General features: G+C 47.2%; 1 protein-coding gene across 2 annotated transcripts in view; it reads right to left on the reverse strand.

The window, feature by feature from the left end:
* Positions 1-372: 372 nt before the first annotated feature.
* Positions 373-26,863, reverse strand: part of KCNMB2 (potassium calcium-activated channel subfamily M regulatory beta subunit 2) — a 206,122-nt gene continuing 179,631 nt past the window's right edge. The window contains exons 3-5 of one of the 2 annotated variants that reach the window (XM_072752153.1): positions 20,042-20,191; positions 17,530-17,725; positions 373-5,791 (exon numbers count right to left, since the gene is read on the reverse strand). In XM_072752153.1, the coding sequence (XP_072608254.1) occupies positions 5,507-5,791; positions 17,530-17,725; positions 20,042-20,191 (631 nt within the window). In that variant the 3' untranslated portion in view covers positions 373-5,506. Of the gene's footprint in view, positions 5,792-17,529; positions 17,726-20,041; positions 20,213-26,863 lie in introns of both variants that reach the window. The other variant, XM_072752152.1, reaches the window with a different exon arrangement.

Below are 26,863 nucleotides of genomic sequence, written 5' to 3' on the forward strand. Positions count from 1 at the left end.
GTGTGCACATGTGTCCACGTCTCCGTGCACACCTGAGCGTGTGGGTCCTGCAGGTGTGACACTTCGGCCACATGTGGGGTCATTTCCTTGTAGCTCCTTCCGGCTCGGGGGCTGGGGCGGGGCGGCGAGGGTCGCCAGCCAGGTCTGCAGGGCGCTCGGGTGCGCAGGTGCCCCGTCCTGGGCCCTGGGCCTGGGTCCCTGTGCACCCCCTCCCTCCCCGTCCCCTGTGCCCGCGTCCCTCCCTCCGGGTCCCATCAGTGACCACATAACAGCTTGAAGACAACAAACTAGCACGTTTCCCCACCTCCCCCCCTTATGCTTTGCTGAAACCAGACTATCCCGCCCTCTCACTGAATCAAAATCAGAGACTTCTTTTTCTTTCAAATTTTATTAATAATGGGGAACCATAGAAAAGTCGCAGAGTGACTTCCAAGCACTAGTCCCCTCTCCGCCCTCTGAGCCCACGAGTCTCCTTGTCTCCGCAGCACTTGTCCTCGGGCCCAAATCCCGGTGCTGGAAGCCGGGGTGGGGGGCACCTGCTGCTCCTGTCGCCCAGCACCCTTTCTCCTCTTCTTTCACTCACACCCAGTTTCCTCCGGGGAATCACTTGACCCCCACCTCGTGGGGCTGCAAAGCGCGTGCCCTGCATCGCTCATGACAGGGGTAGCCCGGTTGGGGACAAGTGATACACAGACAGTTGGCATTTCTGAGGCTGAGAAGTGCTGGGTTGTTCTCCTCCTGCAAGTATAGACACAAGGGGTTTGGGGAACACGGGGCCATCTCCGCTGGTACACGAAGGTGAAGGACACGACCAACAGAAGAAACAGCTGAGAGAGAGCGCCGGATGGCGAGAGAGACAGACAGACAGACAGACAAAGAGACGGAGGGAGACAGGAGATTTTTATAAAGAGAAATTGTGAATTCTACCAAAAGCAATTTCTAGCACTACGGCTCACAGTGCTAACAGGGGATGAGGCCGTGTAGAGCATCCTGAACCTCCTCCGTGTCCTGATGTCACTCCATGTCACACCACGTAACAAGTCACATTACAGGTTGTAGAGGCTTCGGGCCGTCAAGTGCCCCCCTCAGTGCCTGTCACCCAGTCACCCCCTTTTAAAGCTGATGTCAGTCAGAAATTCTCCTTTATGTCAATCCTGGCTGAACGTCTGACCTCCCTGTGGTTTTACACTTTAAACAAATAAAAGTGGGTCTTTCCCCATTCCCTCCTCTGTTTTTAAGTAAAAAAAGCGCTACTAGGATAAGTTGGTGACCCAGGAGTACTGATGCGATTTGGTGTGGATTTAGTGTGTGGATCCTATGGGAGGCAGATTTCAAACCGGCATCAGCAGGGCTTCCCACGCTGCCTCGTTACCGGCGGCCTGCCCCACAACCGGCAGGGAGCCCGCAGCAGCCGGCCCCGTCACCGGCTAACGACGCTGCAGGAAGGACTCAGGCTTTGCTGTGGGTTCTGGGCAAAAAGGCGTTTTAGAGCTATTCTGGCTCCAGGAGGCCAGGTGCTACTAGTGGTTGTCCTGAGACTATTACTACTACTTCTCCGCTTTCTACTGATACTACTAAGTACCCCCGTAAGCAGCCGTTATCCCTGTCTACGGAGCCGGGCGCCCCACACGTCGGACATCGCCCCTTTGAGGCCGTTGTGCTCGCGGCTCGGGCTCTCCGAGAGCTCTCCGTGCTCCACTGTCTTCCTCACGGGTGTCGTCTTGACCCCTGCAGTGCGCTACACACTCATGGTTGGGAGACCAGGTGGGGTCCCGCACTTTGCACTGTCTTGGCGGTTGCTGTACGGAAGCGAGGGACGGAGTCAACCTCACGGAGGCCTGCTCGGTTCTGTCGGACGTGTCACCCTGACAGGTTTTTCAGAAGAGTCCTGACACTGCGCCCTTGGGTCAGACTCCGAATGTGGTACAGACGTGGGGGGGGGCACTGCGGAACCATGGGGTTGTTCTTACTGAGCGTTTTATGAAGGGAAAGGGAAAAAAGGAGAAGTGGGAAGAGAAGGAAGCATGTCCGAACTTCAACCACCTCCTCTTTCCCATCTGGGAAAAACATTCCCTTACTTGCTTGAACGTCGTTTACTGCCGTATTTTGGCCGAGTAGGGGAGGAAATTTAATTATGTCTGTGAACAGCAGGTCATTGCTTTAAAATTATTGCTTTACCCCTCTCGGATCCATCGCTCATGTTATCTTGCTGTCCTACACGTCTCTCTGGTAACGTCAATGGAATGATTATAGTGTCAAGATGCTTTGCCCACGAAATGTGTTTATGGCTTGACATATTGAAAATAATATTTGCAGCAATGAAAAAAAGAGTAGCGTGCTGGATCGCTAACGTCACGTGGCGGACCTGAGAGGTACTTTATGGTTGCCCGCTCCGTTACTACGATCGGTCAGCTTTGCACCAGTGGCTTTCTACAGAATGAATCTGTTATTATGGCTATTTGCAAGCGATCATTGGTGTGTTTACTGTTGTCGGGGTTTTAACATAATTGTAACTCAGGGAATTTGAAATCAATAAGGTTTTAGATGGAATATGCCAATTGGCTACTGAAAGTGATTTAGAAGCACAGACACCCTGAGACGGAGGCCGTCTTTGTGGAGTCCTGTGGAGGTTCAGAGCTTTGCTTCTGGCGGGTGTAGATAAAGGTCTGCATCCTGGAGAAGGGCACGTGGCCATGGGGAGTATTAACAGGGAGGCCGCTTTGTGATCCATGGACTAGCAGGTGTAGGTTCTGTTCGAGGTCAGACCTGTGCTATGAAGGTTGGGGAGTGGTATTCATTCTTCCTTCCATATCTCTAGGATGAAACGTTAACGTTAAAAAGGAGCTTAGTGGTCAACTCCCCTCATATTCTAATCTTACAATCAAAGAGGTCAAGAGACTAATCGAGAAGCCTGAAGGGCCCTAGTCACCATGTCTTGAATGACGTCCTTGACTTCCAGTCCAGCGGTCTTTCCTCTTTACCCTTTACCCCCATAATCCTTCCTAAACCGTAGCATTCCTCAGTGTTATCTAAAATACCCCAAAGCCACAGAGATGGTCACTACAGTGGAGAAGCCACAGGCTGGGTATTTTCTCCCCGCTCTGCCATCTTGGTTTCTGTGCGCTCTTGGGGAAGTTAACACCTCCAAGCCTCAACATTCTCTTGTATAGAATGGGAAAATAATAGTGCTCTCTGCAATAGGGCTCTAATAAAGATTAAGTTAGTCAGCATGTGCAATGTATTTAAAACATTATCAATCCCAATTCATTTCCTTTAATAATGAGCATTTAATTGTCTATACATTTAAATTGCTTGGAGGGGCTGTTGCTTTACTGGAATTCAGAAAGTCACTAGTTAAGTTTTTTTGGGGGTTATTATTTTGAGATTTCTTAATCCTTTTTTTGAGATTTCTTAATTCTTACTTGAAACATCAGTTGGGAATTTTTAATGACAAATCTGAAAAAAAATAATAAGTAACTCATCTTCAGATTGCTTGAAGGGGAGCTCAAGGAACATTAAAGATCGCAGATTCTCAGCTCCCTAGTCACAAAGAGTTTTCTATCATCTTCAGAATTATGTTTTTAAAGTAGGGTAGGAATCGAGCTTTCCATCATATTTGCAAACAATATTGTTTGAAAGTTGTACATGTTTGGGTGTTAAAGGAACTTTCTTTATAATCTATTTAAATACCTTTTTTTTAATTGGCATTACAATTTTTTTTATGATAGTCACACACACACACACACACACACAGAGAGAGAGAGAGAGAGAGAGAGAGAGAGGCAGAGACATAGGCAGAGGGAGAAGCAGGCTCCATGCACCGGGAGCCTGACATGGGATTCGATCCCGGGTCTCCAGGATCGCACCCTGGGCCAAAGGCAGGCGCTAAACCGCTGCACCATCCAGGGATCCCTAAATACCTTTAAAGATAGCGAATCCTAGGTTTTTGGATGACCATGGACTTGTTAGCTTAGAACGCAAGAAGTATATAAATCTTGCCGATGTAATGGATTTTGTTTTTTAAAGTTTTAATTACACATTTGAAGTCCCAATTACAACCTAAGAATTTACATCTTATGGAAAGTGAAACTATGAATTACAGTATTGCAGGAAACTCTCCACTTCATCAGATAAGTTTCACCATGCATTCCACAAATATGTTTTATAAAATTTCCCAATATCTAGAAAATTGTGATACTATGTTATAAAAGGATACTTAAATATAGATGAGAAAGATAGATGATTGCCTTCTCCTTTTGATATTGATGTTAAGTAAAGGATGGAATGTTTTGTTTAAAACCAATGCCTCATTCTTCCCCCTCCCCCCACACGAGAAGCAAAGGGCAATGTGACAAAGTCTTCCTTTAGATCTGTTATTCATTTCGAGTGCGTGTTAGGAAAAAGGTCTGCTCTGTGTATAAAATCTAGCAGCAAAAAAGAGAACTGTAAATAGAAAAATAAAACATGTAGAGGAGACAAATATTCTGTGCACGTAGCTTTAAAATCCCAACGGGAACGCTTGTCAGAAGGAGAGACTACACACTCATTAATTTAAACATAAATTCCCAAAGAGTAACATTCCAATATGTTAATTTGCCACAATCGATTTACCCATTGAAATCAGTCCACCGGTCTTTACTGGCAAGTAGGATCTTAATTTTACCCTCTAACAGTTCAGTTGAATAAAGATTTTCACATAAATATCTTGGTGACATAGACGTTCCTGGGTGGCCACGGTGCATCTACTCAACATTCAGTCAATTCACAGGTAATGAAACTCTTTGTAAGTGTTGTCTCCTCACACAGTCGCAGGGTCTTAAATGGAAAAGGGCTCTGTTCATTTTCTATTTAAATCACAGGAAGAGATTATAGAACTGGTTAATGAAAACAGCTTATTCTTGGAAATCAGTTAAAAAATCTTAAGTCATGAATAGAAAATAATAAAAGAGAAATAACTGTCTGGACGTCGCCCCCCCCTTCTTTACAGTGATATGGTAGAAATATAAGGAAAATGCTTAACATCCTTCAGTTAGGAAATCTGGTCCCTTCACCTGCTACAGGGCTCAGTTTTGAATAAGAAAAGAAAGAATATTTTTGGCTGCAGCTTTAGTAAACAATGAGTGATGAAAAATATTGCAGAAACATCTTCAAGATATCTGACAACTGAGAACACCGACGTTATCACGCTGATACCGTCTACGTCCCTCCCCAAAGCTTGGCGGATGAACAACTGAGCCCTGCCTTGGCGGAACGAGAGAAGGAAGTGCTAGTTCCAGCATCAAAACAAGATTGTGAAAACCAACCGACACGAAACAGTTATTTCTTCTCCTGAATAATAAAGACATCATGTTTGCATATAGAACAGCTTTTGCATTATTGCTCTACGTATAAGAATATATTAAGGAACTCATAACAGACTGCACGTTACAAACTTAAGGTTCTTTGGTGAGGAATGAAAGAAAACAGTATTTGAGCTTTAAAGAAAATGATCTCATCCATCTTGCTTTTATCTATTGATCCGCTGGATCCTCTCGCAGAGCAGGGAGAGGTACTGCGTGAGTTTCACCATGGCAACGATCACCACGCCCCCAGCCATCATGCACGTTGGCCAGAACAAGGAATGGAACAGCACGTTGGAGCTGTAGAGCTTGGTTAGGATGACGCTCTTCTGGTTTCCCTCTGGGTCAGAGTAGCAAGAGAAGTGCTGGTACTTCCTGAAGTTTTCCATGACAACGTTCACCAGGGACATGGATTCTTCAAAATTTTTTCCACACTTAGGTATATAGGAGCACTGCGGGAAACGAGAGAAACCCATCAGGAGATCTTTGTGTGCGTGTGTGTGTGTGTGTGTGTCTGGTACTAGGAGGGGGTGGGATAGCTGGGTCACCTTCACGGTGTGTGAAATAACCTGGATGCTTATTCTTTTTTTTTTTTAAGATTTTATTTATTTATTCATAAAAGACAGAGAGAGAGAGAGAGAGAGGCAGAGACCCAGGCAGAGGGAGAAGCAGGCTCCATGCGGGGAGCCCGACATGGGACTCGATCCCGGGTCTCCAGGATCACGTCCTGAGCCGAAGGCAGATGCTCAACCGCTGAGCCACCCGGGTGTCCCTTATTCTTTCCATATTCAAACCAGAGTCTCCAGAAACCCTAAGACCTCACACGGCAATAGAAATAATGCTGATCTGCCCCACGTGTACCTACACAGGTCACCCGCGTACAGCTTCGTTATTGATTAGAATCGGAGGACTCCAGTGGAATCTTTTCACCACACCTAAGCACGGCGAGCTTCGATCATTCCCTCCTGAACACACTTTACCGTGGAATCGTGTCAGTCTTTCTGTCTTTGGTCTGCCCACAGCTGTCCACGTGACACCAGAAGCTACCGGTTCTCTCAGGGCAAGTAGTTTATTCTTCTCTTTTTGGCTTCCCTTCACTCGTTCAGCCACGTCACTGAGGTGACCTCGCTGCTGGAGTCGAGGGAACAGCTGTACCTCTGGTGAGTCGCTAGAAAAAGGTCCTGGGCGGTGTAGAGACACTGAGTACTGAGCTGCGATGAGCTGTTCACGCCCAGTGAGCGTGACAAAGTAGCTTTTTCCATAAACCAGGGAAAAATAAAACAGAACCAAATGAGTTTACACTCAACCAGCACTCGTCTGACGATTCACGCTCGTTCCTTTGATCTTTTCCCCTCTCCTCTCCTTCTTGCTGTATCTCTTCCGCATGTGTCTCCTTTCTTCCTACTAAGTCCTTGGGTTTCTCTCTTTGTCTCTCTTTTCCCTCCCTGCCTGCCCCAATCCCTCACCTCACTTTATATTTCCACCCCTGTCCCTCATCCTGTCCTTTCTCCTCCCCCTGCCCTCTCTTTTCTGGGTACGGATGGGATCAAAGAACTCTGAGTTTTTGTTACTTATTGCATATCCTTTTGAATACATTTTTTTTTCCTAATTTAAAACACGGTCTTTAAGGAGACGAGATCTTTGTGACCCCTTTTCCTTGGTCTGTAAATGGGCAGGGGCAAAACTGATTTTTTAAAAAAAGTTAGTTAGGGAGAAAGTGATATAAGTCGCTTTCCAGGGAGATGTGCGGGTCCTCAGCTGTTTCCCTTCTTTATGATAACTGACTCCCAGCGGGAAAAAGAAAATCCCTGTCCAGCGCTATACACATTATGAAATGGTTAATTTAACAGATTTGTCTGAATCAAATTGGTTTGTGACAAGATCACTGCTAATCTATGTAATATTTTAGTATAAATTAGAAAACTATGCCCCCCTCCTTAGGACACTTATTTTCTGTTGAAAAATTATCACACAGGTTTTAGGAGAAAACCCACATATTTCACTGCTATTACCGATTTGTAAGTTGTGCTTATAAATATTCACAGCTGTGACTTTTACCATGTGACTGGCACCCAAAAGTTGTGCAGTGCACAACTCCCACAACTGTTATGCAGAAACACAAATGAGGTGGGCTATTGTCGGACTTTGGGTACCTTGATGGAAGCTTTGGGGGTAAGATCCTGGAAGACCTGTAGATTCCACAGGAAGAAAATACATGAGTTTTGCTAGTGGAGTATGTTTGGGATTACTCTTTTCTGTGACTTTATTAGTGGCGCACAGGCACCTGCTCTAATCATTGGATTCTTGGGCTCTAACAGCAGGAGGACCCTTACTTAGTTAAGAGCGGAGACTGAGCGCGCTGGTATTTATCGTAAACGGGGCGTCAGTCATGTTCTCATGGCAGGGCTGGTTGACACCTTCAGGTTTAATCAGCGGAGAGCGAATGTGAGCACGCCCGCAAATACGAGCGCGGCGGAGAGCTGGCACTGGCACAACAGTAAGGGCCTGGAAGTCTCTCCGAGTGAGCAGAGTTTCTCAGGGAGGTACAACTTAGTATAAAATCAGCCTATGACTCCGTGAAATAAATTCTCTACCGGTTGGATATCTTTGGGATCAAAAGGGTTAAAGGCAGGAAGGAGAGACCCACTTTTATTTTTATTTTTTTCCTTTTTTCAAAGCTGTCTCATATCGTCTCACTTTTTTAAAATGCTTTCTGAAGCAAAGCCCTGAAGAAACCACAGACCAGCCGTCTGCGGCTGAGTTCCCATAGAGCCGGTTTAGGTCACAAAGGCACCGGGCTTCTGTGTATTTTTGGGCCAAGACAGTTTATAGTAGTAGTTTCCGTGGCAAACAGTACTAAGTTGCTGAAATGATCTCGATAAAGAGGACGTTCCATTAAAAACGGAGTGTTTTCTTCTCTTATGCTCTTGTGAACGGATCTGCCTTCTATATATTTTGGAGAAATGTTTGTCAAATGACAATAATTCTGCATTTGCCGAGTAAAATGAGCTAGAAAGTACGTCTGAGACTGTGCCAGCTCACAGGGCCGGGTCAGTGATGCTTGTTAAGGTCTCAGGCCCAGCGTGTCAAGCGTGTGTGTCGACTTGGCCGGGAGGGCCCGAGCCCTGCACGACAGGAAGGGCTGACTCGGGGGCCCAGGGTGGGCGCTTGGGGCCGGGCCGGGCCAGGCGGGCTCAGGAGACCCCCTGCGGGTCCAGAGGGCGGCCTCCGGGGCTCCCCAGCATCCGCTTCCTTATGCCCGTGGCAGGGTTTGTGCGGAGGTTAATGGCTATTCACGAGGCCCCACAAATTCCCACTTCCACGTTTTCTTCTTGGACTCTCACGTCGTCCCTAGGATCTTCCAAAGTCGCTAACCGAAGTGCCACGTGCAAGACTCGGGAACCTCTCCGGAGGGCGCGTGTGCAGGTACGTGGTGCCCACGGGCAGAGCTGAGCCGGCTCTAACCTCGGGTTCCTTGCTCTGTGTCCCGGGACACTCGACGTGGTGCCGGACCCGGACCCGGACCCGGGGTTCTAGGTTGCTGCTCCCACGGCTCAGGCGACGGCTGCGTGCGTGTTCTTGAGGCTCGCGTGGATTTGGGGCCAAGACTCACGGGCTCATGATTTTATCACACGCTTGGCGGATGATCTCATGTTTAGAGTATACAGAAGGCATTTCAACAGCCGGAGGCTTCACTCTCTATGCCCACTTGGAAAACGTATTGTGGACTGCGAGGTGACGGTCCCGGCGTTGGGCAGCCCCGGCCCGGCGGGACCCTACGTGTGTGTGCGCATGTTTGCCACGGCCTTTGATCATTCTTTCTTTTGTACTTTAACATACGAAAATACCTGGTAAGCCTCTGAGGCAGCCATTCAGTGGAAGAGTTAGTCTTACATCCTTCTTCATCCCGAATTTTGTTAATAAACGTCACGGCTTTCCCAGATCCCTTACATCCTCCTTAGTATTGAAAACCATAGAGCTGCCCCCACAAGTATGACCTTTTCTCTTCCAGCTGGGGAAACCTGGCTTCTGGCAACTTCTTTTGTTCCCCTTCCATGACAGGGAAGGTCCGGCAATTGCATTTTTTCTACAGTTCTTTGAAAAAGTGGCTGAAAATGTGATTTTCTTAGCCTGACTTCCTGAATCTTACGCCTCAGAATTATTTTTATTCTGACGGTGGACAGAATTTTGAGAAACTACCTGTTGGGCTTTGCTTAGACATGCTTTGCTAGGCATGTGTGAAGCCAGCAGTGACAGGCCCTCACCCGGGAAATAAAAGATGTGGGGAGAAGTGGGCGTAGGGGGAGGGGGTGCTTTGGCTGAATAACCCCACGTCAGCCTCTTTTCTCATGATGCTTGAAAAGGAGCTGTCAGTTCTCAGCATCACCTCAAGGAAAGGGTTTGTGCTTCATTTGTTCATTTATAAAAAGAGGAGGATTTTATTTCAGAGAGGGGCTAGAATTTTCGTTTTGTTTTTATTGAAGTTCAATTAATCTAATGAAGTCCAATCGATGTTGAGTGTCTAGTGTGCCAGGTAGTGTGTAGACGTAAGCTGAGAAACATAAACAATACGAGACCAGAAGATATTACAGAGCAAGGATGGGGCGATACAAGGAATAAGCTAAAAAGGCTTTGAGTGAAGATCTACCCTTCAAGAGGTGGGCCCCAAATCTGCTCCCGGGACTCACTGGTAGCCGGGGCATCCTAAGCCCACCATGACTGTGAGATAGAAACAAAGAGATTGCTCCGTGCAACCTAGACGTTCTTGGTTCTAAAGTCCGCTGGAACTCTTTAAAAGTGCCCTCAGACAATGAATATTGAGCACGTTTATTGCGCCTGTGCGGCGCGTGACGTGCCCATGCTTGTGTTCTGTGCTAGAGAAGGACACGGGGTTCCCCGGTTCCGAGGCTGCAGAGGTCACCGGCTGGAAGCCTTGTCTCCTGCGGCACACAGGGAGCATTTTGAACTTTCGAGGTTTTGGGGTGTGGGTAATGGATGGGAGAGGCGAGAGAGTAAATTCAGATACTCTTCTCTTGCCCTTTTGAGACGTCTTGCTCCTCATCACCGCTAAAAAGAGCGAACCCCACAAAATTCGGTTTACATTTGTGTAGTTTGCACTTCTAGTGTCTGCTTGACTTTGGTGAATGGTTTGAAATGTTGGGGAGAGGGGGGGAAAACAGCTCACACAGCTACGCGCTGGCGTTTCCCTCAGTATCTAGGCACAGGCCCCTCCAGAGGGGTGCGCGCCTTTCCAGAGTTTCCTGGAGCTTTCCCATCTGTTACGGCACTTCTGCCTGATCTGGACTAGAGACGGTAAAAGGGCCGGGGAACCTACCTACTGAGTACAAGCCATCTGCAGGCTGCAGAGTAGTCAGGGCCTCGACGGCTCAACCCTGGAGGCCACCCCGCCTGGTTCATGACGGATCCAGTTAGGCCTAGAGAAGTCCCTCACCTCGCCTGCCCTTGCCCTTCGCCATGGTCCCCTTCTCAGCAACTGGAAAGGAGTAGAGTCGCTCCCCACGCTTTTCTTCTTGATGCTTAGCACAGGCTTCTTTGGGGCACGTGCTTCCTTCCACTTCTGCTCGAAGGTGCCTTGGGCTCTCCCAGAATTCAGTTTTGGTGAGCGATGACTAAACTTTGTCAGTCCTAAGCATTTCTGAATCTCTGGTCCATAGGTAGTTTCAGCAAATGTCTAATGGACATCTTTCAATTTAAAGTGCTAATTATGGGGATTTCATATGTCTCGTTTCTGGGCCTTTTCCCACTCCCACCCCTTTCCAGGGTGCGCTGCTTTCTGTTTAATCTCTATTCTGGGTAAACTGGTGCTGGATACACAACTCTGGCCTTTCCTATGGATCCCAGATAATTATATTCCTTATGCAATGGCCGTTTATCCTACGTGGCTCTTGGGATGTGATGGAATCTCATGGATTCTCACCTGTTCACTAAAATATGTCATCAGAGGATAAATGTTTAATGGAATTAGATTTTTTATCCTCTCAGGAGGATGCTCCATGTCTTTCTCTTTAAGTCATAGCAGGGTGAGATGGAAAGACTTAGATTTTTATTCAAACCTAATTAATTGGTGAATGTGTGGCCTTGGTAAAATCATTTCATTTTCTGGATTAGTTACAATCATTTCAAAAGTGGAGATGATAGTGGTATCTAATACATGGGATTGTTGTAATTAAATAAGTGAGCTCATGTAAAATATTTAATATGATACAGTGGCTGGCACATTGTAAACTCTTGATAAAATTTGACTATTTGGGGGTGTGGTTTTAGGATTGAATGAGATGATTTTTATAAAGTTCTTAGCGTAGTGTTGGGGCCACAATATATAGCAGACACTTGATAAATATTTGATCCTTTTATTTCTTATCTAGATTTTCAACTTGTCTTTCATTTCTTCCCGTTTCCCTTTACTCTATCAATGCAATGCAGAGGAATTAAGTGCTTCTAAGCCTTGCTTAGGATTTTGGTATCTCACAGCATCTAAACTCAAAATTAAATAAAATCTAGAGCAGTGGTTCCGACGCTGTCTGGAGACATTTTCAGTTATCACAGTTGGACAGAGGAGGAAGTTAAACATCTGGTGGGTAAAGGCCAGGGATGCTGCTAGATATCCTACACCGTACAGGACAGAACCCACCCTCGTAGAACAACAATTATCCCACCCAAAATATCAGTAGTGCCCAGGCTGAGGAATGCTGGTCTAGACATGTATATTCTCTGCTTTTAGGAAACCCAGAAGGCTTCAGAATGGGTGACAAAGTGAGGGATGGTGGGGAGTCTAGATTTGCAAATGATCGGCTAATTTATAGAACTTATTCTTTACCAAAAATAGCTATCTTTCCCGTGACAATTATATATGATACAATATAATATGGTACCATCCCACATAACAGAGAATGGATGTGATATTGTGATTTATATAGTAAGAAATACATATTTATTCTTTGTCCCTGTTTCTGGAACAGAGCTCCTAAAACCATTGGAATTTCTAAGTGATAAGAGCTATAAAGGTGTCTTTTGTTAGGTTAATAAGGTTACTTTGGGAGCACACTTAAGGATGGGGCTGGCTGCCAGGAGAACCATCTATGTAATTAGAGGGTTAGAACTTGCAGTCTTAATCCCCTGAACAACTGGGAGAAGGGCTGGAAATCGAATCAATTGCCAATGGCTGATGGCTTAATCAATGATGCCTATATAATGAAGCCTCCATAAAAAACCCAAAGGACCGGGTTAGGAGAGCTTCCAGGTGCGTAAACGCAGGGAGATTTGGGGAGACCGGCATGCTTGCAGAGGGATCTGTGCCCTTCCCTATACTTAGCCCTATATGGCTCTTCCATCTGGCCTTTCCTGAGTTCTATCATTTTAAAATAAGCTGGGATTCTAATAAGCAAAGTGTGTCTCTGAGGCGGTGAGCTACTCTAGCAAATTAATAGAGCTTAAGGAGGGGGTTTCTGGAAGCTCTGATAAGCAGAGCTTGTGACTGGCATCTGAACTGCGGGTGGGGGTAGTCAGGGGCCGCGCTCTTAAGGTACGCAACCTGATGCTTTCTCTGTGCGGACAGTATCCGATTTGGGCTGAGTTGTACGATAACCAGCTGGTTTTGGAGATTTGCTTCATGGTGTGAGAAACAGCCCCTCTTCCTGCCCCACACGCATTGGAATTGGGTCCGGAACCCCTTTTTAATGCGTACATTTTCTTGTTTTATTTTATTTTATTTTTTTCATTTTCTTGTTTTATACCAAACTTCATTTTTTATTTTTTTTTATTATTTTATTATTTTTTTTCCAAACTTGATTTTAAATCAACTCTCAGACCAAATAGTCATGTTTTGAGAATCCCTGGTAGAGTAGGTTTTAACCTCCCAAAGGAGATCAGCATTGAAGAATTTAACAGCCACAGTGAATTAATACTCAGCCTCTATTTGTGATTCCTCAGAAGGCCTTGTGGCCTTGAGAGGCCGAGGCCATTGAGCCTGCTGGCGGCTCCCTGGAGCGGTCAGCCAGTCGCTCTACGAGAGCCTGCCAGCTTATCAGCTTAAGCAGCTCCAGTTGTAATGTTGACAAGAAGCTGGGCACTGGGCTTAAAAGCTGAAAAAGGAAGAATATATGAGTGCGAGAATTTAAAAATAAAACTCTTCTGGATATTTTCTGCAAAGATAGAGATCAAACATGGTCAGTAGTGCCTTATGCATCTCTAAAAAAACTCTGCCCATTTCTTGGTAATTCTTGGGAAGACTGTTTATTTTTAGTGAGCTGGGGGGAGGGTAACAGGAAGGAGAGATCCACATAGAGATTATTTTTATGCTTTCCCCGGGAATATCCTGGATATGCCTCGTGTTGCATGAGGATTGTGGCTTCATGACCTTCAGGTGTGGAGGCAACTGTATTTTCAGTATATATATTTCTGATTAAAGACTCTCCAGGGTATGAAGAGCTGCGGGGCCAGGAAGGTGAACCACCTTTGGTGCCGCCTTTGCCTTGGGAGTATATGCTGATTCTAGAAGGGGGCTGAGAGCTTAGAATGGCATTTTGGATAGCCTTGCAGGGCTGGGGCAGGAGCCATCACTGAGGGCCTGTCAGGCAGGGGGCCTGACGACCCCCTATCCACTTTGTGTTGGGGCCCTACAGACTGTGTCCTAGGAATAATGGCAACCTGAAGTAGGTCCTCAAAGGGGCTTCAATTCAGGCGTGTGTATCTCAGCCTGTGAAGTCAGCATGAGGTGATCATGTATGGCTCATACATTCAGGAACCTGGCAAAGCAAATGGAAGTACTTTCTGGAAAAGATGGTGTGATGACATCATCCTAGGCTTAAAATTATTTTTATAAATGAGTTTGCAAATACCATACCTAATGAAAAATAACCAGATACTGTAAGACAAACATGAAAACAAACAGGAGGAGAAAATAAAATAACAGGCATATAGCAGCTCTGGATATTGAAGTCCTTGAGATGAACTTTAGATAAAATAACTATAATTTTGCATTTTATGTTGAAAGGTTTAAAAGACAAAAATGAGGATATTTCTGAAAACTAGAAGTGGTCGAACAGATTCCAATGAATATTCTGACAATGAAAAATACAAGATGAGAAATCAAGAATCCAATCAATGGGTTTAACCGTAGATTTGCCAGAGCTAAGGAATGAATTACAAATTAGAAGATAAATCAGAATGCAGGATGCAGCACAGAGAGATTAAAAAGAGGAAAACTACAAAAGGGAGGGCGAGAGTAGGATACACAGACAAAGTCTAGCATACTGCCAGTTTGAGTACAAAAAGGGGAAACAGGAGTGAATCAGAGCAGAGATGATATTTGATGAAATACTGACTGAGAACTTTCCAAAATTGTTGAAGAGCATCAAGGAACAGCGAAAGAAGCCCTGGAAACACTAAGCAGGCAAATAAAAATAAATGCCCACTCTGCCACATAACAGTTAAACTGTGGAAAACCAAATAAAATGATCTTTAAAATAAACCAAGATTACCTTCAAAGACGCAGCAATTACATGGAGAGCCAATTTCTTTCTTTCTTTTTTTTTTTTTGGAGAGCCAATTTCTAAATAGCATTAAAGCTCACCGGGAGACAATGAAAGTTTCTGAGGTGTAAAAACAAGTTGTAATCTCCAGGCTAAACCCTAAAAGAATAGTAATACAGCAGATAACTTCCCAGAAAAAAAAGGGGGGAGGGATTAGGATTATAAAAATAATCCAGTGAAGAAAGGGAGATCTCTTCATAAGCGGACTTGGGCAAATGGATGTCCACGTGAGAAAAAAAGAGCCCAAAACCCAAAAAGTGAAACAACCATCACCACCTACACAATAGCAAAAAAAGATCAACAAAATCTAGCTGTATCGGAATTAGAAAGTTCTTTCATTCAAAGACCTCATTAAGAGAGTGGAAAGGCCACGGAAGGAGAGGAGGTGTTTACAGCACGTATACCCAGCAGAGGTTCATATCTATGTAAAAAATTTCCTACAATGAATATGAAGAAGAAACAATCAGACAGAAAAATGGACAAGGGACTGGAACATTGTACAAAAGGGAATAACCAGACGGCCAATACATAAATGAGAGTCAGGTGGTGACGTTAGTCCTCAGAATCGCAAGGAAATGTCACTACATCAGCTAAAATTACAATCACAGATGATACCAAGTGTGGGTAAGGACTTAAAATGGTAAAATCTCTCATTTCGGGGTGTGGGAGTTTGGAGAACCGTCTGGTGTCATCTGCTAAGCCCCCAGGTAGGTGCACCCCGGGGTCTAGCTGTTTCATTCCCAGGTGTTCACCCAACAGAAATGCGTGTGCTCGGGCACCGAGACACAAGGCAGGATCACTGGTAATAACCCCAAACCCTACAGGAGTCAAAATGTCCATCAACAGAGGATGAACACGTTGGAACGTTCGTACAATAATGAAAATGAATGAACTGCCACCAAATGGGATGGCTCTAAGCCCCATTAGGGTGTGTGAAGGAGCCAGACACAACAGGAAACGTCCTGCGTGATTCTGCTTATGTGATGTTCACAAACCAAGCAAAACTACGAGACACTGTTTAAGGACATATGCTTAGGCAGCAGCAGTGCCAAGGAGAAAACAGTGATTGCAGCACCGTCAGGGCAGCTGTCATCTTTGGCATATGGGGCAGAGCCTGTGGGTAATGGGAGGGGGCAGGAGGAGGGTTTTGTGTTGCAGGAAACGCTTTAGTTCTTTGCCCTCTGGTGGGCTCTGTAATAAACGCCTGAGCTGCACGTCCTTTCCTCGCTCGCGTGTTTCTGTGCACGCGTGTGTTTTAATTCACAGGTAAAAACCACGTAAGGGGGCAGATGAACCCAACAATGAGCTGGCGCCGTCCTGACGGCAGACAGATGCTGTCCTAGAGCCTGGCCGAGGCTCCTATGGTGGCCCTGCTTGCTGTCGCCGGCCAGTGCACTCACGGGTGCAGTGACAAATGGCCAAACGAGGAAACGGAGACCACCCGCCCACCCCGGGCCTGCTCAGCGCTGGCCGCCTGCCGAGTGTCCCCGGCGCCCAGCGTCCCAGGTCGGCTTCGAGGTGAAGCTCTGGCATCTCGGAAAGCAAGATGTGGGGGAGCCACGCTCCGTGTGTGCAGAACACGGTGAGGATCAGGGTCCCCCGGGGCGGCGGCGACAAGCGGAGATCAGGGCACCTTCCCACGGGGTCCCTGGCACGGCCACCGCCTTTGTCCTCAGAGGGACCTGGGGGGCTTCCTTCAAGACGTGACCAACACGCGAGGGGAGTTCCCTCCTCTGCGTCACTGGGTCACAAGGCAAATGCCAAGTTGTAGCATCTCATCGCCCAGCGGCTGCGCTTCTTCCACGCATGTAACCTGCGTCGTGCAGGCGCTGGTGATTGTGGGGAGAGGAAATTCTTACAAAGAAGAGAGGGGCTCTCGAGGGTCGTAGCCTCATGGCGACGGCCGGCGGCCCCGGGGGCAGCACCGGGTTGTCGGGGCACCTCCGTCGCTACCCCAAGTCACAAGCTCCAGAGACTTACCTGCCAGCCGCCGCCACCGCAGCCTGGCTCTGCCGGGGCCACCGGTCAGCCGGGCCCCAACCGCAAGGCCCGCAGCTCTCGCCAGTGTTCGCTGAGCGTCCAGCCGTGGCTGTGAACGTCGCAGTTCTGGACAACCGTGCTCCCGTGAGCATAGCGTGTGTCCAGGGGACGCAGACGCGTGCGGGGGACCAGGCCTGTGGCCGCCTGGGCCAGCACCATGCTCTGCTCTGCACCTGCCCACGCACCTCGGCCCGCAGGGACCTCGCAAGCACCTTGGAGACGAGGAAGCTGAAGCCCAGAGGTCAGGGCCCTGCGGCCCCGGCACTGAGACACGGTGACGAGGAAGCAGGGAGATGTCCAAAAGCCTCAGCCCAGTGCTCTCAGGTGTACGGCGCATACCTGGGGGCTTGTATGACCTGCACAAGCTGCTCACTGGCTTGGAAGCCTCTGAGTCTGCACCACAGGTGTTTATGCTTCTGGATGGAGGTGCAGGGCCAGCCCGCCCCACACCGTGGGGGATGACCTGCCTAGGACATGCGACATGTGCACAAAGTGAGGCCTCCCGGGGCGGGGCCAGCAGCCCACGCGGGTGGAGAGGGCCGGGCACAGGTGTGCAGGCGGGGGGGTGGGGGTGGGCACAGGTGCGCCGGGCAGCCTACCTTCTGGTTGACCTTCATGGTCTCCTCCGTGTGGTAGAGAAGGAGCCTTTCACCGGACGATGTGAGGTTGACGTGCACCTGCAGGCAGGGGTACTGCGAGAGCTTCCAGCAGTCGGGCCCGCAGCTGAAGGAGCAGTTGAATGTGTCGGTGATGGTGGCGTTGAGCAGGGTGCACTGCGACTCCTCGGTCCACACGCTGCGGAGACGAGACACGCGGGTCTGAGGCCACCCCCCACCCCCCGCACTCCCCGACCAGCCAAGCGACCCATGTATCCCAGGTTGTGCCTTCGGGCACAGCGGCTTTGGGCGGGCAGCTTGGGGGTGGGGGACAGAGGTGACCCTGGCAGGTGGGCCACGGGCCTGGGGCCATGCAGAGGTCTGAGCCGTGCCGACTACCAGGGGCTGCTACACTAAGTCACCTGCGACCTCACAAGCCGCCCTTCGCTCTGCGGGCAGCTCCCCATGCCCGTCCGGGCCTCCCACACCTGTCCCGGCCTCCCCACGCCCGTCTGGGCCTCCTACATCCATCCAGGCCTCCCACACCCGTCCAGGCCTCCCACGCCCGTCAGGCCTCCTACACCCATCCAGGCCTCCTACACCCATCCAGGCCTCCTACACCCGTCCTGGCCGCCGACGGCCGGGGGGCCGGGGGCCAGAGCCGAGGGGCCCCGACAGGTGCAGGCAGTGACTCGCTTCCCCGCACCTCCCACGGGGCAGCGAGCGGCCACAGCCCTTCCCTGGGCCGAGAACTGTGGCCCGAGCGCCTGTCCTCCCCATCGCTGCACCGTAGACACTCCCGGACTTTGCAAGTCGGGCATTAATTTTCTTGAAAGGTGAGGGTCAGAGCTCGGGAAAGGCCAGGGCCGGGCCGGTGGGGACGGCCGCGCTGACCACCCCGCGGCTCGGGCAGGCTCCTTGGCCACTGGCCCCCCTGCCCTGTACCCGACGGCCTGCGCCAGGGCCCTGGGACCTCGATCCCCGGGACCTCAACCCTTGGGACCTCGACTGGAAAGACTGAAAAAGACCCAACCGACCCCCAGCTGCCCATTGGCCAGTTTCTCGTTCCAAAATACTTGTAATTTTATGATCAAGGATAACAGTAATGATTACAAAGTGACACACGAGCAAAAAAGTGTCACTTGCGGGTCAAGCCCATCACCGTGTTCTCTGTGCTACCGACGTGCCCTCCTGCGGCAGCGGCTCGGCCTCCCTCTGCGGCCCAGCTGCACCCGCGGAGGATGCCGGCCCCAACCCTCTAGGGTGGCAAAGTGTTCTCCGGCCCGGATGGTCGGGTGTCGCTTACACAAAGGGGACGAGTCCTAGATGGTTCTGAGCAGACGTGAGCACCTGCACGTGGCTTCGGAGCCGGTGAGCACGCAGGCCGGAGGTACCAGCGCTTGGTCACCGAGGAATGTGGCCCACGGCCCGGCCCACCGAGCCAGCGGCCACAGATGGGAAAGCTGGGGCCTTAGTTCTAGCAAATTACTGCATTTCTGCTGGATTTTGCTTCTAAAATGAAAGTATTAGTTTAGGTGGGGAAATGAACGCCACACAATGGTTCGATTCTCTTTCAGACCAGAGTCTCAACTTCTCATTTGAAAGGGCCTCGCTCCCTAAGCCGAGCCACCGGGCCACGTTCCCGCTAGCGAGGCCGGGCCAGGCCCCCCCTGCTCGGAGTCCGGCTCCGGGCGCGGTCAGCTCGGGGGCGGTGACACGGCTCACGCGGCTTGCTCAGGGGCGATACCGTCGCGGTCTGGTATTTAACTGCCTCCCTGTCTACTCGGTGATCTTAGGGCAAATAGCAAAATGGAAAGGGCTCAGACTCTGCCGTGGCTGAAAGCTGATGCACAGCAGTGTTTCCCGGTCTTGATAACACACTCAGGTCCCTGGGGGCGGGGACTTTGAAAGATGCTGGCGACCAGGTCCCACTCAGACCCTCAAACCCGACCTTCTGGAGGTCGACGGTGGGGGGACCCGGGCATCAGTATTTTTGAATGATTCTCAGGAACTGTAAACGTGCAGTAGAGAACCACCGATATGTGGGGTGATGAAGAGGGCTGTGGGCAGGAAAGGAACGATGCTGGACAACAGAGGTGACAAGGGACAAGAAGAGGGACTGAGTGGGGAAGGAGTGGGGTTGAGTGGGGTGTGGGTTTGAATCTTATCTCCGCCATATGCTACAGGTGTGTGATATTAGGCAAATCATCACTACCTTGAGCCTCAGTGTTGCCATTTTTATAATGAGTATACCCCTCTCCTACTTCTCTTGTGAAGTATGTCCGTGAGCATTGAGCAAGTCACGTATGGAAGGTCCCTGCGCACGGTAGGCAGCGTATACGCAGAACTAGTTTCATCATTAGTATTCGATGACATTATTAAAAATATTATGTGCCAGGCCCCGCTCAAAGTCCTTATTGGGAAAGAAGGTGGAGGAAGAGGACCTTAGGGCCGATAAGCTACGGGAGAGGAGGAGAAGACCAGCGGCCGCGTCCGAACCACCCAAAGGCATTACCTCTGCATGTACGAGCGCAGGAGAGTGATTCCCAGCAGAAAGTACATCATGATGGAGCAGACCATCATGGCCAGTCCCAGGAGAATGGCCCGGTCCTCTCCTGCCTTCAGTGCTGTGACGGTTTTCCTTTTGTCCAGGAGGTCGTGGTCCCTGATTTTTTGGTAAATATTTCTGAGGTTGAAAATAATACAGTCTTACATGAAGTTCACAGTAAATCAGCACCTCCCGAAAGAGCGGGCAAGTCTCTGCCCGAGCCTTCCTCAGACAGAGGTGCCTAGACGAGCCCTCCCACCGACCCCGGTGCGGTCAGATCCCAGCCCGCGGCTGACAGCTGCCCCCGACACACGTAACGCACCACCCCTGAGCAGAGACGAGCCGCCCTGCTTTGCTTGGGGCCCGTGTCTAATTGGAAATACTTTTCCTTCTCTTAAATCTGAGGAAAGAAAGCACTCCCTTCAACCCTTAAAATATTGCTTTGGATTTGCCATTTAACCTCCAGCTGGTCATCATTGATCTTTTTATACTCTCTGAATACCTAATGGAGCATTAGTTCATGTAAATGGCGCTAGACATCAGAAATCTATCAACTTAATACCTGATTTCCCTTCAGTAGTAGTAGACAGAGGTTATTTTGGTTGACATTTTTCTCAAGCTCAGGGTTGCTTAGGGCTCCGCTGGCTTGAGAGTTATAAGCAATGTGAAAATGTGGGCCGGTGACCCAGCCCTTTTCCTTATAGGTGTAAACACTTGAGCGAATTTCAAAAAATGTCAGCCAGGGCCAGACTCCATAGCTTTGGATAATTTTATTAGTATTTTTTAAATTTTATTTTAGAGCAGAAACATAAAGTAAGAAAGAACATGAGACTTGACCAAACTGACTCCTGAGTTCCCTGCTTAATACCTTGTGATCAATGCAAATTCCTCAGCCTTTCTGATTCTCAGTTTCCTGCCCAGTAGGAATAATGTTTAACTGCACTGTAATGGTTAAAGGAGATGACATAAGTAAATTATCCAGAATGACTGACATGAAGTGTCAAACAAATGTTCCCGTTAGAAAATAGGGTAGGAATAAGTCAATTGGAGAAGGACAAACATTATACGATCTCATTCATTTGGGGAATATAAAAAATGATGAAAGGGAATAAAGGGGAAAGGAGAAAAAATGAGTGGGAAATATCAGGAAGGGAGACAGAACATGAGAGACTCCTAACTCTGGGAAACGAACTAGGGGTGGTGGAAGGGGAGGAGGGCGGGGGGTGGGGGTGACTGGGTGATGGGCACTGAGGGGGGCACTTGACGGGATGAGCACTGGGTGTTATACTACGTGTTGGCAAATTGAACACTAATAAAAAATAAATTTATAAATAATTTTTTTAAAAAAAGAAAGAAAATGGGGTAGGGAGCTACAGCTCCATGACAGGAGTGTCAAAATATTCTAAAATTGCTACAATTTTCCAAAGAATTTCTAAAGGACAGAATGGCATGGAAATGAATAATGTAGAAAGCTTATGAGTGGATTTGAAAGAAGATCTGGAGGAGAGGACAGAAAAGAAGAGCTTGCTGGGGGGGGGGGGTTGGCTGGATGCTTGGGGAGACACTTGAGAAGTGTGGGATTTGGGAAAGCAGATGACCAGGGAGGGAGCAGCTCACAACCTTCTGCGGTTTCTATTTTGAGAAGGGAGCTTTGGGTTGTAGGGGTCCAGGAGCAGGGGAGTCGCTGGCCTTCGGGGCCTGGGAACTGGGAGAAAGACAAATAGAAGCCGAAAATGGAGGAAGAAACTCTTCTACTCCGTTTTTTAGCTTTAGGCAAGAAGCCCAAATACACATGATTTGCCTTTAAAATTTGCCTTTAAAATTTCTATCACTAGTCATTCTTGTTGCTTGAAAAAGGAACCAGAGTAGAATCCAGAATGGAACCTTGCAGGGCAGGGAAGAAGAGCCTGCTGTCTGTACCGTCGTGTGTACAGCACGTGTATGTCCAGGGCCTCTGCTGAGCCGGGGGCTGGGGACGGGGCGGCCTCCTCGAGCTAAGCAGGAGCCTAGGAGCGTGCTTCTGGGGCGCGTCCTTTCCGGCTCCTCCCGCCCCTCCCTCCCTGCTGCTCCTTATCCTCAATGCCAGAAGCTGAGTCTGGATCTTTCACTATTCTCTAGTTCGAGCCCAGGTTCTCCAGACGGGGGAGGGCTCTGCTCTGCTTTTAACTTCCATAGAGAGGCCACGACCCACCCTCTAAGTTTTTCCATTCGTCTCCTGAGATTTCCTTTGGAAAATGTAAGATTTATAGCAAAGCTCTTTAGGCTTGACTCTTTATTAACTTGAATTAAAAAAACCAAAAAAGCAAAAAAGCTGTGCCCCTTAGCTGCTAAAGCCAGTAGTAGGCAGGAAGAGCCGGGCTCGGTCTCCGGTCTCCGACTGACTTCAAAGAGCTGTTGTAAAAAGTAATGTGATGTTACTAGGCTATTATTTATCAAAGTGTATTTAATTCTGACGGCTGCCTCTGAGATTTGCATTTCCTGCAGATGGAAGCCAGCAAAGAGAGAGCAGTAGTCTCGCAGTTCCGGAGGATTAGGCTGTCGCTCCACATCATTTATGTCGGTCTACACTCATGAAAGATGCAGTGTAATCAGTGAGTTATGTCACCAGGACAAGAAGCATATAAAAACGATTCAAATGAGGAATTTAAAAACAAATCACAATTTGGAAGTAGTTAACAAATGTTCTTCACATGCTCTAGAATTTTTAGAGAAGAAGGAAAATGATTGGTTTCCACACAGGCCGAAGGCATCTAGGAAATCAGGATATTACTTAGCAAAAAGAGTGGATGAGTGGGGTGGGACATACCCATGAAATTCATCAATAAATTATTAGGATTGAGTTCACGGATAAATTAAGGAATGGATGATTGGTAAGAACAAAGAGCTCAGGTTAAGTCTACGAACGTACCTTGAGTGCTGGTAACCTCTGATTCCTGGGGACAGGGCCTCTGCCCAAGAGGGACATAAAAATAAATATCGACATGGGGTAGGGAATTCAATGACGGAGTGACTCACAGAGTGAGTTCGAAAGAGAAGTGACCTCCCAGCCTGAGAGCAGGACAGGAAGCAATGGGGCATTGAGGTTAGGGAAGGCTTCCTGGAGGTAATGCCTGGAGCAGAGTCTTCAAGGTGGAAGCAGCGATGAGATGGGGACTCAAGTGTCCTTCAGACAGAAGGACTCACGTGAAAGAAGGGATGAAGATTTGCAATGGTGTGATGCCCGTCAGAAACTACAGACATTTCAATATCACTGGATTGAGTGTGGGGCAGGGGGAAGGGGGCAGGTGACTCTGGAAAGGAAGTAGGTCATGAAAGGCTCTGTAAGTCATTGTAAAGGGCTTGGCCTTTATCCTGAGGTTAACAGGAGGCTGTCAGAGAGTGACACAATCAGAACCGAGCTGCAGAAGATCACTCGGGCTGCAGCGTGGAGATTAGGTTAGAAACGGGACGAGACACATCAGAAAGAGTTAGGAAATTGTTACTGTAGTGTTGGCAGAGGATGATGAGGCCTGGATATAGGATTGGGGTAGGATAGTTGGAGAGAAAAGGATGTATGGAGAAATATGTGGAGATAAAACTTTAGGGTTTGGTGATTGATAGAAGGTAGAGGATGATGAGGTCAGAAGGATGTAGTTTAGATTTATGCCCAAGTACTTGGCTTGGATCACTGGGGAAATGGTAGAAAGTGTTAAACCTGGGATTCTTATGTCCTTACTTTTCAGGGTTTCCAAGAAGGGACTTTTGCTGCTCTGGCTAAGAAGGGAGAGGCTGATGGTGCCTCACAAGCATAGCGTCCTGAGCTTGGGTGAAGGAGTGAAGTGTGTAGATCTTCCTCCTTAGTCTTCCCTATTTGAATTCGGCAGATTATGGGCAGCCAGGGTGGCTCAGCGGTTTAGCGCCGCCTTCAGTCCAGGGCCTGATCCTGGAGGCCTGGGATCGATCCCACGTCAGGATCCCTGCATGGAGCCTGCTTCTCCCTCTGCCTGTGTCTCTGCCTCTCTCTGTGTCTCTCATGCGGCAGATTAGCGGTAGTAAACCATCCCAGGGCTATGCTTTACAAGCATGAAGGTGGTATAGGAGTGTGCCCAGCTGAAGGCCATAACTTGATTTCAGTGGCAAGGATAAAGGGTCCTATAACAGACTGAAGTGAGTTTCTGATGAGCAAACAATTGAGAAAGAGAAGAGTATCTAGGCAAGATGTGAGAGAGAATAGGAGTAGTTGAGTATGGTTGGATTCTAGGATCTGGTGGGTTGGGTCCTAGGATCTGGTGGGTAGGGGTAGCAGGCAGCAAGCTGGTGAGATACACAGGGGCCAGAGATAAAGGATCTTGTGTGTCTTCTGAAGTTAGAGGAACCATGAAATTTAAGGACTGAAGTTCTATAATCACATTTGTACTTTAGAAAAATCACTCATGTTAGTGTGGCTGGTTGTTTAGAAAAGTTTACGTCTGGAGATAGAGGCAGATTCTGAAACTCCCAGTGTTTCATGTGTTTAATAAAGAGGAGTAGAAAAAAAAGCAGTGGCAGGGGAGATGAAAATTTAGATCTAAGCATCATTTGTGTTCGGAACAAGTAACACTGTGGGCTTTAATGAGACTCTCTTATCAGAGGAACAAAAGGCAGCAAGAGTGCTAGAGCACAGAATGGGCAGGAAGATAGGTCAGCCAGTGGTCCTGGAACTGTGGGATTGGTGAGAGGGCCTGGGGCATGTGGGAAAGAGAAGTAGGGATGATAGGAGTAAAAGTAAAGAATTCTGTAAATCTGAAGTTACTTGGAGGAGATGCTCACATGATACTTAACATATTGAATATTTGTATTTATGCCATTTTGGCCTAACGAATACTGAGCTGCTTAAGAGTTAGAGCCAGACCACATTCATCCTTGTAGGCTCAGTCAGCTCAGTCTCTTGCGTTTGTTAGGGTCACAAAATATGTTCCTTTTGCGTGGGCTAGAAATGGCTACGATGTGCTTAGGTTGTGAGGTAACCAGTGTAAGGAGGCTAAGTGGCCAAGTGAAACCAAGTAAGTCAGAGAACCAGGGTGGGAACAAGCTCCTGGTATTTTTTCCCTATCAGTCCCCAGTGGACTCTACCACTAACAAATTTACTAATTTTTCCAGAATAACTTCAAGCTTTCCTGGCACTAGGAAGTCTCATTTCTAGACTTCAAGGAAAAGAGTCTTCTGTGAGGTCCTTTGGGGGTGAATCTGTGGGGCAGTGGATGGCTGAATGCAGCTGAGCTGAAATGAGCAGAGCGCCTAGACATTTCTGCTCCAGGAACACTGAGCCTGTTCCCTCACACAGCAGAGCTGGGAGTGGTGCTGATTCAAGTAGCCATTGTTCTGCCTTTTGTCCAAATCCTTCCACGTTTTTGAGATGTGCTTCTTCTTAAAGTGGGGGGGGGGGGGGGCTCCCACTTAAAGTTCCAGATTTCATGTTTTTTAAATTTTTTCCCCATGAGTTAGTAGGTGTATTTTTATACAGTCCATTTTGATTAATCTAATTATTATTCTTTTTCCAATCTTTTAAAGTATACATACCATTGGGTGAAATGTGCTTTGAATTTGAGAACAAATGACAGTCACATTTAATATAGTCATGGATATGAGAAGTTTTGTCCATGAACCTAATATTATTATAAACTTATTAATCTACAAGACTCCTGAGGAAGTCTTGTAAGATTGTTTTATGAATAATAGACAAAGGATGAGAGCAAAATTATGGAAACAGAAGTAGGAGTTAGTTCTTTTTTAGTCCTGCTTTTAACTTACCAGATTATACAATTTCCCAGCGATATCTTGATTTATAATTTTTATTTGTTTTTTGCCTGATCTACCAGCATGTTAGAATTGATAGAAAGTTCTTAGTGAAAAATATAGAAGGAAAGAGAAAATTATGTGAATCGTTTAGATAAGTTAGGGTATCCTTATAACCTATAGGACCTTTGAGAAGTATTATCTTTATATTGACCACATTATTTGGCTCTAGTGTGATAATGGTATAAAAATAAGTATCAAAAAGTAACTAGAATGGCTGTATATATGGAAATAAAAATTGAGTTCCAAAGAACTCATAGGTCATAGAATAAGACATGATAAATTAGGACCTATTTAGGACTGAATGATAATAAAAACACTATAGGGTGATTAATGGGATGTGACTAAAGCAATACATAGTTAGACATGTACAATATTAGATGCTTGTATAGATAAGAAAGGAGCCTGAAAATTAATATGCTAGCCATCTAACTTAGGGAGTTATAAAAAGGTGAAGAGAATATATTAAAAGAAAATGTAAGAGGGAAATAATAAAAGATAGAAGATAAATTATATTCAAGGATCAATGAATTCAAAATTCATTTTTTGAAAAAACTAATGAAATAGGCAAATCTCTGACAAGATTGATCAAGAATAAAGTAGAGAAGGGTCAGATAAATATTAAGAAAAAACCATAAATACACATACAGCATGGATTAGAAAGATAATAGAGGATACGTAAAGCAACTTAAAAGCAAAAGAGTTGAGAACTTTGAAATAGGTAATTTATTGAAATATACAGCAAATTCTTATAAACACATGACTTACTGAAACTGATTCAGAAATAACTAGAAAATCTAAACAGTTCTAAATTATTAAAAAAATTAGACTCGTAAATTTAAAATATCTTTATAATGGAAATACCAGGCTCTGATGTTTTATAGGCGAGTTCTACCTATATTATACAAGTCATTCTGGAGTATAGAAAAACATAGAATGTTATCCAACCTATTAATGAGGTTAGCAAATTTTGAT

This window comes from Vulpes vulpes, chromosome 3, assembly GCF_048418805.1.
Source record: "Vulpes vulpes isolate BD-2025 chromosome 3, VulVul3, whole genome shotgun sequence".
Lineage (NCBI taxonomy): Eukaryota > Metazoa > Chordata > Mammalia > Carnivora > Canidae > Vulpes > Vulpes vulpes.